Here is a 14,634-nt window from a genome sequence, read left to right on the forward strand (position 1 = left end):
TCAAAATGTTCAGAAAATGAACAGTCTGCGCCATTTCTCTGTAAATGTGCTGCCTAAAAAAGTACACTAGAATGGAAAATCATTCAGAACCGCATACACAATCTAACTTTTAATAATCCCCATTCAGGCTGTGGTCTAGACAAAACAGTGTAAGCCAGTGGGCCGTGGGTTGTATAGGGCTGATTGTAAAGATAGAGGCAGACCAGACTGTTCCGGCTGTTTCCCTCTGGGTATCTGTGCTTTATGGGATTATGGATAAATTCCCATATGTGGTGCCACAGAGCTCACTGTCAAAGTAAGTTGAAGGAAAAATGGTTGGGATAATTTAATCCAGAATTGATCACAGAACCTTTTATATGGCTTATATTTATATTCAGTTTTTATTGAATTCCCGTTTTGATTTTGACCTCAGACAGGAATAATAGTTATGGTCTGCCTCGTTACGATCTTTACATTTTGCATAGTTGCCAACACATACATTGTGTTTTACTGAAGTCCTACTCATACTTACTCATGTTACATGGGTTCACATGATTTGCCATCATTAGAACTAGACATGCCGATTAGTAATGGCATCCGCTACATGCCATTTGTAGCTTCTTGATATTAGCAAAGTTTGGATCCATCGTCATTGCAGTACTAGTGCTGTTTTAAAAATGTATGTATCTGAAAAGACAGGGGCTCTGACTAAACATGATGTGTCTATTTGGAATAAATAATTTTTGGAATAAAATGTTACTCAAGTAACCGTCTTTCTGTGACAGGTGCTTCCTGAAGCTGGGCGAGTGGCAGCTCAGCCTCCAGGGCATCAACGAGAGCACCATACCCAAAGTTCTACAATACTACAGCCATTCCACCGAACACGATCGCAACTGGTACAAGGTCAGCCCCGCCCCCACCACACTCACCGCTCACCCCTGACCCCTGCACTAGTGTACTCAAACTCCCAGCTGTATGGAGAGAAGGGCCCGGCACTGACACTTACTGTTTTATGGCCCATCATGAGAACTGTCAAAACATTTGTATTTTAGGCCGAGCACTGGTACTTTTTTCCACTAATTGGACTTTGGCGCTGAAATCTTTTAAACATATGAGGTGATGGAAGAGTTGAAGATGTTTTTGCATGTTCCGAATAATTCCTACACTCCAGGCTACAAAGACATGGCTATGATCTCCGTATCCATCTTCACTACCTCCTATAAGGCTTTCAACTTTCTCCAGTGTTGCATAACACCATAAACCACAAATGCACGTGTTTGGAGTACAGGACTCTCCCTTGGGACACATCTTTTGTAAATGTTTTAAGAAAAAACAATAAGTCAGACTTTTATGTAGCATAAAACCGAAAAGTTCTGTCAAGAGCCTTTTGCCAAATTCATATTCAGAAAACTTTATTTATGCCATGGGCAGTTCATTTGTACCTCCACAGCCGTGCATTCTATCATCAAAAACATACTAGTCAGTGGACAACAAGTGCAATACATTAAGAATGGGTCACATCTGTGTTTAGCAGCTTAGTCACCGAAGGTGTGTGTGTGTGTATATATATATATATGTGTGTTTGTATATATTATATATACATTTTATTTTTATATATATATATATATATATATATATATATATATATATATATATATATATATATATATATATATATATATATATATATATATATATATATATATATTATACATACTATACATACATACCCCCCCCCCACACACACACACCTTTAGCCTACTACAATTTAATTTTAAAGATCAAATCAGTATAGAGACCAACAAATGTTTACAACACCTGTATGTATCAATGCAGATCTTAACTCTTTCTCCCTTGTTTCCTTCAGGCCTGGCACGCCTGGGCAGTGATGAACTTTGAGGCCGTACTGCATTACAAACATCAGAACCAGGGTCGAGATGAAAAGAAGAAGCTGCGACACGCCAGCGGAGCCAGTGCCAACAGTGAAGCCAGCAACAGTGATAGTGAAGTGGACAGCACTGACCACAGCCCTGTGCCCTCTCCAGGCCAGAAGAAGGTCAATGAGGTCAGAATGAGGATATATAATTATTAGTCAAAGTTAATTATATATTTTTCTTTCATTTTATGCATTGTTTCTATGGACAAATGCATGTTTGTATTGTTTGTCTTGTGATATGAAACATTTATACAAATAGGGAACCGGATAAAGCTACACTCCCTTTAATAATGATTGTGTGTTTTTGTTATGTTTTGTAAAAATTGTACACGTTTAATTTACGTTAAAAATAATAGTGAAATTATTTATTGTGAGATTATTGTATCAAGTTTATTTGTTTTATTTTATCTTCTTATTTTCTTGTTGTTTGTGGTATTTCCCAGGACCTCTCAAAGACGCTGCTCCTATACACTGTTCCTGCAGTTCAAGGCTTCTTCCGCTCCATTTCTCTGTCCAGAGGCAATAACCTGCAGGACACACTCAGGTCTGCTCACACCACTGTTCACATGTTCACCTTTTACACTAATGACAGCATCTCATACATGGGATATGCTGTAGTGAGCAAAAGAGGACCCCTAGTGGCTGATATGTTTACATTTTAACAGCCACTTCATGATAACAAGTTTGGATTTTCACATGTTTTGTCTTTCAGGGGTTTTTTTTTTTTTCCAAAGTATTTTTTATTAAGCATTCAATTAGAAAAACAATTTTGAAACATCACAATTCTTTTCTCTTTTTTCCCCTATAACATCCAAACCCCAGAACAAACCCACCCTGTTGCACCATAAAGAAAATATATATACAAAGAACATACATATGATACTACCCACTAAAGCAGTAGTGCCATTACTCCTGTAAGATGAGTGAGGGATCAATATCTCTAATCTTACTCAAAACAGGTTGCCAAGTACTGAAAAACTTATTGGTGCAGCCTCTTATAGAAAATCTGATTTTCTCTGTCTTTCAGGGTTTTGACGTTATGGTTTGACTATGGTCACTGGGCTGATGTGAACGAAGCTTTGGTAGAGGGTATAAAGACTATTCAAATTGATACATGGCTTCAGGTATGACATATGTGTGTTATCATTAATATTATACAATTACCAATTGATTATTATTGATTCTTTTCTGTGTTTGTAGGTAATCCCACAGCTTATTGCTCGCATAGATACCCCCCGCCCACTAGTGGGCCGTCTCATTCACCAGCTGCTCACAGACATTGGAAGGAATCACCCCCAGGTAAGATTTAGAAACAAAAAATACATTTACATATTCACATGATGATTATTTGTCTGTTAAATATTTATTCTTTTTTGTCAAAAGGCATTGATTTATCCACTCACGGTGGCTTCCAAGTCTACCACCACAGCTCGCCACAATGCTGCTAACAAGATCCTGAAGAACATGTGTGAGCACTGCAACACTCTGGTGCAGCAGGCTATGATGGTACAAGTCCAATTATTTTTCCCCTGTCACAAATGCATACATTCATACATTCATTCATCCCAGTATATGCAGATAGGAGTCTTGCCTAAAGACAAAAGGACAATGCACACTGATAGAGCAGTATTTTAGCTATTCTTTTGAATTCGTGTCTGAAAGCTTTATCTACTGAGCTACTGCTACACAAAACAGAAATGACAATGATTAGATGAAATGGTTTCTGTTAATTATAATTTTCAAAGCTGAAGGTTCAACTACAATCACTAATAATGGACTCTACGTGTTTCTTCAGGTGAGTGAAGAGCTTATCCGAGTGGCCATTTTGTGGCATGAGATGTGGCACGAAGGGCTTGAGGAGGCGTCACGGCTTTATTTTGGAGAGCGTAACGTAAAGGGCATGTTCGCAGTGCTCGAACCTCTCCACGCCATGATGGAGAGGGGTCCCCAGACGCTCAAAGAAACCTCATTCAATCAGGTATGGCTCCACGCTGGTAAGATCTGTTTCAACATACAGCTCTACTCAGGTATAACATAGGATGAACCAATGAAAAGCAAATATATGAATATAATGACCTGCACATCTGTGAATGAAATATCATCTTCAATCTTTAAGTCAAAGTAGAATGGTTCTGATAACTTTTATATGTACCGGTATTGTGTTACTGCATGAAGTACATGCTTTTATGTTGTAATAGTTTGACTGTAGAAGCCAAAGAGCGTATTTAAATTTGAATTTCTTCAGCTATCATTGTCACTTATCATTCTATGAAATCTGGTAGAGATTATCTAACGCTGCCAATTGCATGTGATTTTATGAGGCAAAAGTTATATAACCACTACAGCTTCTATTATGTAACACCAGGATATCCCCTCCAGATGTAAATAAACTGAACAATAAAATAAGTTCAACTTAGGACAAGCTTTAAAAATCATTATTATTCATTTAACTAGAGTATAGCCATAAAGACGGGATTATTTTGATAGCCATGTCTCCGGGCAGACTGAATGAACAGATGTGCACCATTTCATTTGGGATCCTTAATAATCCCAATTGGGGTGGTGATGTTAAAAGCTTTGACATTTATTTTATTGTCTGGTTTTGGCTGGCTCTGCTCATTTAGCAGTGACTGAGTGTGTTTGTGTTTGTGTTGGTGTAGGCATACGGCAGGGACTTAATGGAGGCGCAGGACTGGTGCAGGAAGTACATGCGCTCTGGAAATGTCAAAGACCTGACACAGGCCTGGGACCTGTACTACCATGTTTTCCGACGCATCTCCAAACAGCTGCCACAGGTGAGGCCCAGAGCAGAAGGTGGGAAGAAGTGATTGAAGGCACAGTTGCTCTAAATGGACTCTTAATATATGACCAACATTCAATAGCTGCGTTGTTTATGTTCAGGAAATTAATATTGAAAGACATTTTTATTTGTTTTTTATTGAGACAAACTAATTAAATTAAAAAATGTGATTGATAAGTATGATGGGGAAAATGATTCAAGTAGTCAACAGTTTGTCCAGTTTACCGATTAAACTTTTTTTTGCTATGGACTCTACTTGGGTGATTGAAAGATTACACAGATATGGTTATCTCAGTGGCTCTCAAGCTTTTCACACCAACTACTACCAAAGAAAGGATTTGGCTTTCTGATTACTGCCAGATCTAAACCAAGTCCATCAAAGGTCTATTCCAGGTCTAAACCAGGGCTCAACCAGGTAAAATGGTGGACTACAATGTTTCCTCTGTAGTTCTAAACAAGAAATGATCCAAATGAGGACAAAAAACCAACATACTGAAGAACATACTGACCAAGTGTCACCTGAAGGAGCTTGCATACCACCAGTGGTACATGAACCACAGTTTGAGAAACACTGTGTGTTATTACACAAACTACATTAAGTTCAACTCGGGGCCAGTTCTTGCTTTGTAGGGGCCCTGTTCAGAATATTGAGATGATCCCCAACAGTCTTCATCTATTAAATCTTAATCCAAACATAAATATTTTTCACTGAAGTTTTTAGCTTTTTAGTAAATAAATTTCAACATTTCTGCTCAGATTTGGCTGCATGCTTTAGAGGCCCCGCTAGTGTGTAAGGGGCTATGTGCAAGTCAGTTTATGGCTTGAATGGGCTCAGATATTAGTAATCTTGAAAATCTCCCAATAAAACACCAATTTTAATAGCCTACATTCAACCATTTACACCCATAACACCTTTGCTTTTATTACTACTTAAACACATCTGTTTTTAACATTAATGCTAGACTACTTATTACAGCGCTTTATACTAGCTTGCTTTCAATATCTTAATTAGTATTTTTCTAGACCACCGTAACAGATTTCTCAAAACAAATGCAAACATTTAAAGAGTCCATATTACGCTATTTTCTGATCTATAATTTCTACACACATATTTAACACACAAACCCTGCATATTTAGGCTGAGTTCTTCTCTCAAACAGAAAACATTGTTCCACCTTGTGATGCCAATACTCCACTGTGTTTTTAAACTCCATACACCTTCACCAGAATCCTTTGGATGATTTCAGCCCTGGAATGGTCAATCTTTACTGAACTAAAGGTAAAATGTAGCTGGTGACTTGAAAACTACCACTATATGACATCACAAGGTGGAAAAGAGCATTTTGAGTTTTGGAGATGTAGACAGACTAATAATTAAGGATTACTCAAACATGTGTGAATGAAATAAAACACAACTCCAGATATGATTTTTAGGTGGTAACAGCATTATACCATGGCGTAAAGCTCAAAGGAATGGATTTTGTGTAATATAGGACTTTTTAATATATCTTCACATAATATTTTAACATGCAATATCGGGTCATTATTGTGTTTAATATTTTTTCATATATTTCTTGTTTTCAATGTGAACTTTTGCCATTGCAAACATAAAACCCATTTGCCTCTTCCTCCATCCCGTCTTTCCTGGTCTCGTCTCCGCACAGCTCACCTCCCTGGAGCTGCAGTACGTCAGTCCGAAGCTGCTGATGTGCCGTGACCTGGAGCTTGCCGTACCCGGAACATATGACCCCAACCAGCCAATCATCCGCATCCAGTCTATCGCCCCCTCCCTGCAGGTCATCACCTCCAAGCAACGCCCACGCAAGCTCACCATCATGGGTAAGGCTATTAGCAGAAATCTATGCTGGCCTTGTGGCTCCCAGACCATTAGAATTGAGAAATAGATTTGGTGATTGCTTTCAGCTCTTTTGCTATGAACAAGCATCTACATTAGTGAAGATTTAATAGAATTTATTAACACACAACAAATTGCTGCAACGCCAGTTCCTAATTATCATGATAAGACATTAGAGTGTAGATGAGCAGAAGGAGATGCAGATGGGAATGCTTTTTTACAGCATGGAAAGTAAATACAGATGTATAGCAAATAGATGGTGTATACATTTGACTACATAGAACGGACTGATGGCTGTTGTTGCCTTATGTTGCACGAAAAGAAGGAATATCATTTATTTTTCTACTGAAGTGTAAAAGATGGCTCAAGTTGTTCATCCCGCTAAGTTGTTTTTCACCAGCTGCTACTTTTTGTGTGATCAACTTTCTGAAACAAGATTCAGAAAATATTAAAAATAGTGATAAAAGTAATTTGAGATGTGAGAGAAGATATGAAAAAATAAGCCATTAACACTACAAAAGCCACTGCAGTTTTGGCTGCTCTTTCTGTGTTGTTGAGTTTGAAATTTTAGTACCGTGACTACACTAACACTATTTTGATACTAAGGAGTAGCCTTGACACTCAATACTTATTCTGAAACCAGGAGAATAATTAAAAACACTAATTTAGACAATATAATGTAATTTTCAACATTATATTGTAGTACTTTCTTTCATATTATCATGTGGCCTTATATTTATGTGAACCCTGAGTCGTCCAGGTAGGTACTTTAGTAATCCATGGGTGTATACCACTCTATGTGTACTAATACAGCTCAAGATCATTCTAAACATATCATCCTAATGTGACTTTTCAGTATCTGTTAAAATCAATAAGTAGTTTCAATTCTAGTTTTAGTATTGATTAGTATCTGATTTTCAGTACTTTAGACAACCCCAAAAGTATTTCTTGTTCCTTTGTTGTATATGGAAATCGTTGAGAGAAAGATGAATAGATCATTTAAATTTTCGAGAGAAGACATTTTATGCTGTGTATTGTTAACGTCCATAGTAAATTACTTGTAAACTATTTTCTCAAAGCAAAGCACTATTTAAAAAATGACTATACAGAACATCAGCATTCTTCTCAAACCCATTCTCTACTGCTCTATTGGCAACATGGCTATAAACTATAGAGAAATAAATGTGCCATTGCTACACTGAAATCTGTCTCAAATGGCAGCGTACTTTAAAGTCACCTTGTCTGGGAGCCAAATTCATCTATTATCAATCACAAATAGCTCACTTCTCTGCACACCTCTCCACTTGACAACATGCTGCCTTGTTCCTCAGTATCCCATCAGTGCTACACAGTGTACTCTGTAAAAGATGATGGCCAATAAATCAAATGACCTCCAGAGCAAGAGCGGAGATTAAGAGCTGCCATGCACTAGACACTGAGATTTAAAGTCACTCGAGGGTTCCCAAGCAACACACAGTGCTCTGATGCAGGGGCCTGGACAAACTGGACCACATATACATTTACGGTGTCACTGTTTCCATGGGGATAAGCCACTAACTTTTTTAAATGAAAGACGACAACAACAGGTTATAAAATCATTGTAATGGAGTTTGTAAGCTAGTGGAATGGTTGTGACAGCAGACTTCAGACCAATATATTACATCAGAAATAGCTTAATAGGTTTGTTGTTTATGCTCAGTGTGTTGTAATTCATAGTGAGAGCCATTTTTATTTGTCTTAAGAGAAAATCATAATAAATAATGACATTATGAGTGATCAATATTGGCCAAAAATCTTTAGTCATGTAATTATTATTGTTTTTGCCATATCTTCTAGGAAACAAGTAGTATCAAAACCAGTCATTCATACCCAAAAATGTACCCAGTTCTAACCAAAAATATTGTAATATTTCTAAATATAATTTGACAGTGTTAACACAAGAAGTGTTCCACCATTTGATCATTTTTGGAGAGTCCGCATAATGACAACAGCATCTGCAGAAATAAAATGGTTGATATCATATTTACAGCCTGAGATTCTGCTCAGAAAGAGAAGGTAACAGAGCCATCTGTAGAGCAGCAGGGCAAACGGCGAGAACTCTTGAAGCTCAGATGGTTTTTTAGTGTTCTAACACTTAACTTAATGCTGTTGTGGTGTGTCTCCCTCTACAGGCAGTAACGGCCATGAGTTCATGTTCTTGCTGAAGGGCCACGAGGACCTGAGGCAGGACGAGAGGGTCATGCAGCTTTTCGGACTGGTCAACACTCTCCTGGCCAATGACCCTGCCTCTCTGCGCAAGAATCTCAGGTAAATATACTCTCACATGTTCAGACAGGCTTATCTAAAGACAGAAGTTGGACATAAAGTATACATTTAACTTTATACTTTAACTTCTACATTACTTATTTGACTATTTTACATCCCTGCCAAACATACTCATCTGGTTTAGTAATATGATTTCAAACTAGACCAGACTGATTTTATGTAACTTCTCAGCATTGGCATTTCACCAATCGGATCAGAACCAATCTATTAACTTCTGTACTGATGAATTTTGCATGTGTTTCACTTAGACCAATGGTAGACGTTCTGATGAAGAAATAAAAACTATTCCTCCAGTACTAAAAATAGTTGTTTTTTACACAAAAAAAAACCCAAAAAACAAACAAAAAAAATTATTGTTTATTTGTAAAATAACAAGAAACACAGAACCCAATATATTTTTCTGTCCAATATTCAGTAAAGTTTATCAGAATTTTAGAAGTTTTCATTGCCTTGCTATGTCACACTCCATGTAAAAAATCTAAATCCCTCTCTATCTAGATTATTATTATTTATACACCACTAAATGTGTAACTGAATTGTTAATACCTAGCTGACAGAAGTTAAACTTGTGCATCACTTGTGTTTGTGTAGTATTCAGCGGTATGCAGTTATCCCTCTGTCTACAAACTCGGGTCTGATTGGCTGGGTGCCACATTGTGACACCCTCCACGCTCTCATCAGAGATTACAGGGAGAAGAAGAAAATCCTGCTCAACATCGAACACCGCATCATGCTCCGGGTGAGGACCACAACACCGACATCCACTGCCGCTCATGACGTCTCCCCGGCTTTCTCATCTTGCTAACTCTTGCCACTGTGGACCTCAGACTGAAAAAATTATTAGTTTCTGTAAATTCTTTAACTTATGGAAGGGTGGAAATTGATCATATTTAATCAGAACACAATTACAATAACATAACATTTACATCTAAACCAGAAATACCTTATTGATTTATTTTTCCTAATTCTAAGGGGGCTAAATCTAAACAAAGAAAACAATAGGCTTAGCCAGTAGGTGTAGGTAGGTAGAGGCCTGAATGATTATGCTAAATATGACTCGGGTAGAGTTCATTAGACCTCGCCTACAAACAGAAACTGGAAACAATAGATGTGTAAGTTTGAGTGTAGTTAGCTCCATCCCACAAAGATATAACGCAGTGTCCACCAGCATTCTGACCAGAACTGAAGAAGCGGCTTGAATGTGCAGTGAAATGTCTCTACGCGTACAACCTTTTAGTCCAGCTGACAGATATGATTTTTTCTTTTACTATGGCTCATACCTGGATGACTGCGGAATTACAGAGACATTTAATTCTAAACGCACATTCACACTTAGACCATATCAAAGACCATATCAAAATTAGGGCTAAACTGGAACGAAATTGTGAACTAATCCTGGACTAGACTTGGATTAACCCAGGTCTAGAACAGGACCAAACCGGGTCTACCATCAGGCATTAACTGGGCTCAAGCCAGGACCCAACAAGGACGAGTGTGTTTGCACCTTTCGATTCAGATTTAAATTGAATTACAAACTAGTCACTGTAAAATCCTCACCCTGTCGTATCTAAAGATGTGTGGTTTTGTCAGTGGAGAAAACTACCTCTTGTTTATCCAGGGCTGAAATCAACCTTGAATAAGTTTAGATGTTATGTGCACAAACGAGGCAGGTGAAAGCGGGGCTGTTTGAAATGAACAGCATACTCTTCCACTCCTGTTTGATAGAGGCTTGTTTTCAATTTGACACCACGGACTTGCAAAGAGCTACAAGACCACAGACAGGGCCAAGCACCTCACCACATTGTTCTATTGTAACCACAGCCATGACCGGATTCACCGGGTATAAAGACATGCCTTGAGGGTCAGACTGAGCAAACAAGGACTGGTGTTGTTGTGCTACTTTCAGAACAGAAATAAATACAGCAGTTTTTCAATTATGTCACACAAAGAATTAATTAATTTACATTCATTATGGACATGCCTCTGTGCTGTGTCATGATCAAATGCTATAAAAGTAAAAATGGGAGAATGCACTCACTTATAAAAGACTTTGCTAAAGCCTATGACTCCTGGATGTGTTTCAGATGGCCCCGGACTACGACCACCTGACCCTGATGGAGAAGGTGGAGGTCTTTGAACACGCTGTGAACAACACGGCTGGGGACGACCTGGCCAAGCTTCTCTGGCTCAAGAGCCCTAGTTCAGAGGTGAGAGGTCACTGAAAGTACTAACTGTGAATACAGATGAGTTTTCTTGTGTGTGTGTGTGTGTGTGTGTGTGTTTGTTTAATTTTTTTGATTGAATGTTTTTGTCTCAAATCTGAATATATTTTCTTCCGCCTTATAGCTTACAAATTAACTAAAGTATTTCAAAGTATGAAGTAGGAGTTGTGATCAAATTATATAAATAAGGTAGCACATTTTAGAGTCCACGTTTTAACTTCTAACTGGCTGCTAATTGTAATTCACTTACTTCTGTGCTCATTTGTATGTATTCTGTGTTTTTTTTCTGCATAACCTGCTAATTAAACATTAAGCACTTCCCTACTTAATACGGTTTATTATTATGATGTTAGGTTCATAATTCATATACAAAAATGTAGGGTTTGTGTATTAAGACTGTTGTTAGGGCCTGGTACCACACAAAATGTTATTTTTACTTATTAATGCTTGTTTGTGTACAAAAAAAAATCCTAACATTGCAAAAAGTAATATGATTTTAAGTTTTAGTCTTAATTAGCAGCAGAATGAGTTTATACAGATTGAGTCATTAATAAGGTCTGAAAAAATAGTAATAAACAACTTACATGTTTGTAAATTAACAACTAGCTACATACCCTTAAATAAAGTGTAACCATAAATAGAATGTATAAAAGTTTAAATTGGAGAGAACACCAACAATAATGTTACTCAAATCATAGCATCTTATTTATCCCAAAAGAATTGGGTGAGCAGCCTCTGTGGCCTACTTTTAAACCACTAACTTTGCAGGATGTTGTAAGCAGCTTTCAAACAGGTCCTTTTTTAGCGCATTAGCCGCCTGTATAACTCATGTGGAGCTGTGTGAGCATGTATCAAACAGCCTGTCTGTGTCCTCCACTCGCTGCTATATCTTTACTGACATTTAATCATCTTTTTTCCCCCTCCAGGTGTGGTTTGACAGGAGGACCAATTACACGCGCTCCCTCGCCGTCATGTCCATGGTCGGCTACATCCTCGGCCTGGGAGACAGGTGCGTGAATCCTCAAGAGTCGAAGCTATTTTAACACAGTGAAATTAGGTTAAGGGTAATTAACATAAAAAGCTATTAACCAAGAGATGATATTTTGACCCGTTAGGCATCCATCCAATTTGATGTTAGACAGATTAAGTGGGAAGATCCTACATATCGACTTTGGAGACTGCTTTGAGGTGAGTGAAAATGCTGTTAATGATACAAGTAGAATTTTATGAATATGTGAAACTGAGTTAGTGTTCATTGGATAGGTGGCAATGACCAGAGAGAAGTTTCCGGAGAAGATCCCATTCAGACTGACCAGGATGTTGACCAATGCTATGGAGGTACACATTATTTATTTAAATATATGCAAAATCAACTTTTTAGAGCAAATTTTAAACACATTATAGTTGTTTCCCCTTCTCATTTACCACCTCGAACTTGTATTTGGAGTGATTTGTGCATGTTAATCTTTAATCGGTTATTTTCAAGATGCCATATTGCCAATATTGCCGTTTTCACTACCACCAGCATACGCCCACTGTGTACTTACTCCGTTGTTCAATTTAATTTTCTTAATCGGTGATAGGCGTAGGATTCGGCAGTGTTGCGTAGTAATTTTTATACTTGTGAAAAGAAATCAGCTACTTGCTAGTGTGATCTTCAGCTATCAATTTAAGGTGGCGACAGCTTCATGGCCCTTTGTTGTGATGACATGGAGTCAGCAGACTTTTAATGTTAAAAGTAGTGGGATTATTTTTAGAATATTTTCATTACAATGACATGCAGAGGTATCATGACATGTAATAACACATATCAAATAATATGGGGTTTACATCTTTTGTAAGGCATAAAAAGGAGCACATTATATTGTAAAAATGAAATTAAAAGGAAATAAAGGACTTGAGACACTGAATATTACATTTTCATGGCACAGACTGATTTAAGCACTTTCAAGGAGTAGTATAATAGTATAAATTCAGTCATGAAATGTTCAAAGCAGGGACAGAGTCTCTCCATTTACAACAGTGAGTGTGGTATTTAGCCAGTAGGAAAATATTAATAATATTCACAGTGTCAGATTTCTAGCCACATCATTCACAAAATATCAATTTGCATTTAAATTGGGGATTTTGAGAGTTAACCACTCACTAATGTCACTCCAGAATTTCTTAGACCGGATACATTTTGTAACAAATTTTGAATTGTGTTTCTTTTACTTAAGGCAGAATTAGCCATTTAAGACATTTTGCCTTTTCTAGCAGATTGTTTTTATTATAACCATGGAAAAGTATAGACTTAAATGCATCTGCAATAAATTTGCTGTCACATTTTTTCTCTAACAATTTGAGATGATGCATTTTTAACCTTGTAACATTATAGCACTGCAATGAACAATGGTATTTTGGATTAGGTGGATCAAAGCTGTTGGAATAAATACATTTTGTAAAATGTATTTTGTATTTTGTATGTACAGAAGTCAACGGCCTTGTTTCTTTTATTAAGTTGTTTTAGATGATTAAAGCAATTTAAAATGTGTGAATTCTGACATAATGATCCATGGGTGTACATATACATATACAGGCACAAGCTGGCCAAAAAAGGAAGCCGCCACCATAAAAAAAAGTCACACACTAGTATATCCTTGGACTGCCTTTGGCTTTGATTACGGCACGCGTTTGCTGTGGTATTGTTTTGATAAACTTCTGCAATGTCACAAGATTTATTTCCATCCAGTGTTGCATTCATTTTTCTCTCTGTGGTGGCCAATTCATGTGTGAAAATGATGTCTCATGCTCCCTGAACCACTTTTAGCCCAATGAATCCTGGCATTGTCATCTTGGAATATGCCCGTGCCATCAGGGAAGAAAAAATCCATTGATGTAATAACCTGGTCATTCAGTATATTCAGGTGTCAGCTGACCTCATTCTTTGAGCACAGACTGTTGCTGAACCTAGACCTGACCAACTGGAGGAGGCTCGTACCTATTTGCTTAGTTAAATCCAGGTGGCAACTTTTTTTTTGGCCAGGCATTGTATTTTTGTTGGTCAGTTCTGTTTTCATTTCTCCCCATAACTGCAACTATTAAAATGTGATGAATTCCACTGATGAAGTCAAAAGTTGTACTCCGGCTCTCCGGCTGCTCTCTTGGTCCCGTCTTAACCTCTCGTCCCTGTGTTGTGTGCAGGTGACAGGTCTGGATGGCAACTACCGCATCACCTGTCACACGGTGATGGAGGTGCTGAGGGAGCACCGAGACAGTGTCATGGCTGTGCTCGAGGCCTTTGTCTACGACCCTCTACTCAACTGGAGACTCATGGACAGTAAGATTTCCACACACGTACACAGACACATGCATACACTCACATATACATGCACCGCATGCACGCACACACACATTATATATGCATATACATACATACATACATATATGAATGCATGTGTATATATACACACAGGCGCATGTTTTTAAAACTTTTTTAGGGCAGGCTCTTTACTTTAAAAGTTAGACCCAAATGACT

General features: G+C 37.8%; 1 protein-coding gene across 2 annotated transcripts in view; it reads left to right on the forward strand.

Annotated features, from left to right (window-relative positions):
* Nucleotides 1-14,634, forward strand: part of mtor (mechanistic target of rapamycin kinase) — an 80,150-nt gene that overhangs the window by 61,274 nt on the left and 4,242 nt on the right. For both annotated transcript variants that reach the window (XM_033970121.2, XM_055222786.1), the window contains exons 38-53: nucleotides 765-882; nucleotides 1,847-2,044; nucleotides 2,359-2,459; nucleotides 2,943-3,039; nucleotides 3,116-3,214; nucleotides 3,299-3,421; nucleotides 3,711-3,893; nucleotides 4,576-4,710; nucleotides 6,380-6,554; nucleotides 8,742-8,877; nucleotides 9,487-9,634; nucleotides 10,980-11,102; nucleotides 12,044-12,126; nucleotides 12,233-12,305; nucleotides 12,381-12,455; nucleotides 14,301-14,436. In XM_033970121.2, coding sequence (XP_033826012.1) covers nucleotides 765-882; nucleotides 1,847-2,044; nucleotides 2,359-2,459; nucleotides 2,943-3,039; nucleotides 3,116-3,214; nucleotides 3,299-3,421; nucleotides 3,711-3,893; nucleotides 4,576-4,710; nucleotides 6,380-6,554; nucleotides 8,742-8,877; nucleotides 9,487-9,634; nucleotides 10,980-11,102; nucleotides 12,044-12,126; nucleotides 12,233-12,305; nucleotides 12,381-12,455; nucleotides 14,301-14,436 — 2,003 coding nt within the window. The remainder of the gene's footprint in view (nucleotides 1-764; nucleotides 883-1,846; nucleotides 2,045-2,358; nucleotides 2,460-2,942; nucleotides 3,040-3,115; nucleotides 3,215-3,298; nucleotides 3,422-3,710; nucleotides 3,894-4,575; nucleotides 4,711-6,379; nucleotides 6,555-8,741; nucleotides 8,878-9,486; nucleotides 9,635-10,979; nucleotides 11,103-12,043; nucleotides 12,127-12,232; nucleotides 12,306-12,380; nucleotides 12,456-14,300; nucleotides 14,437-14,634) is intronic.

Source organism: Periophthalmus magnuspinnatus, chromosome 7, assembly GCF_009829125.3.
Source record: "Periophthalmus magnuspinnatus isolate fPerMag1 chromosome 7, fPerMag1.2.pri, whole genome shotgun sequence".
NCBI lineage: Eukaryota > Metazoa > Chordata > Actinopteri > Gobiiformes > Gobiidae > Periophthalmus > Periophthalmus magnuspinnatus.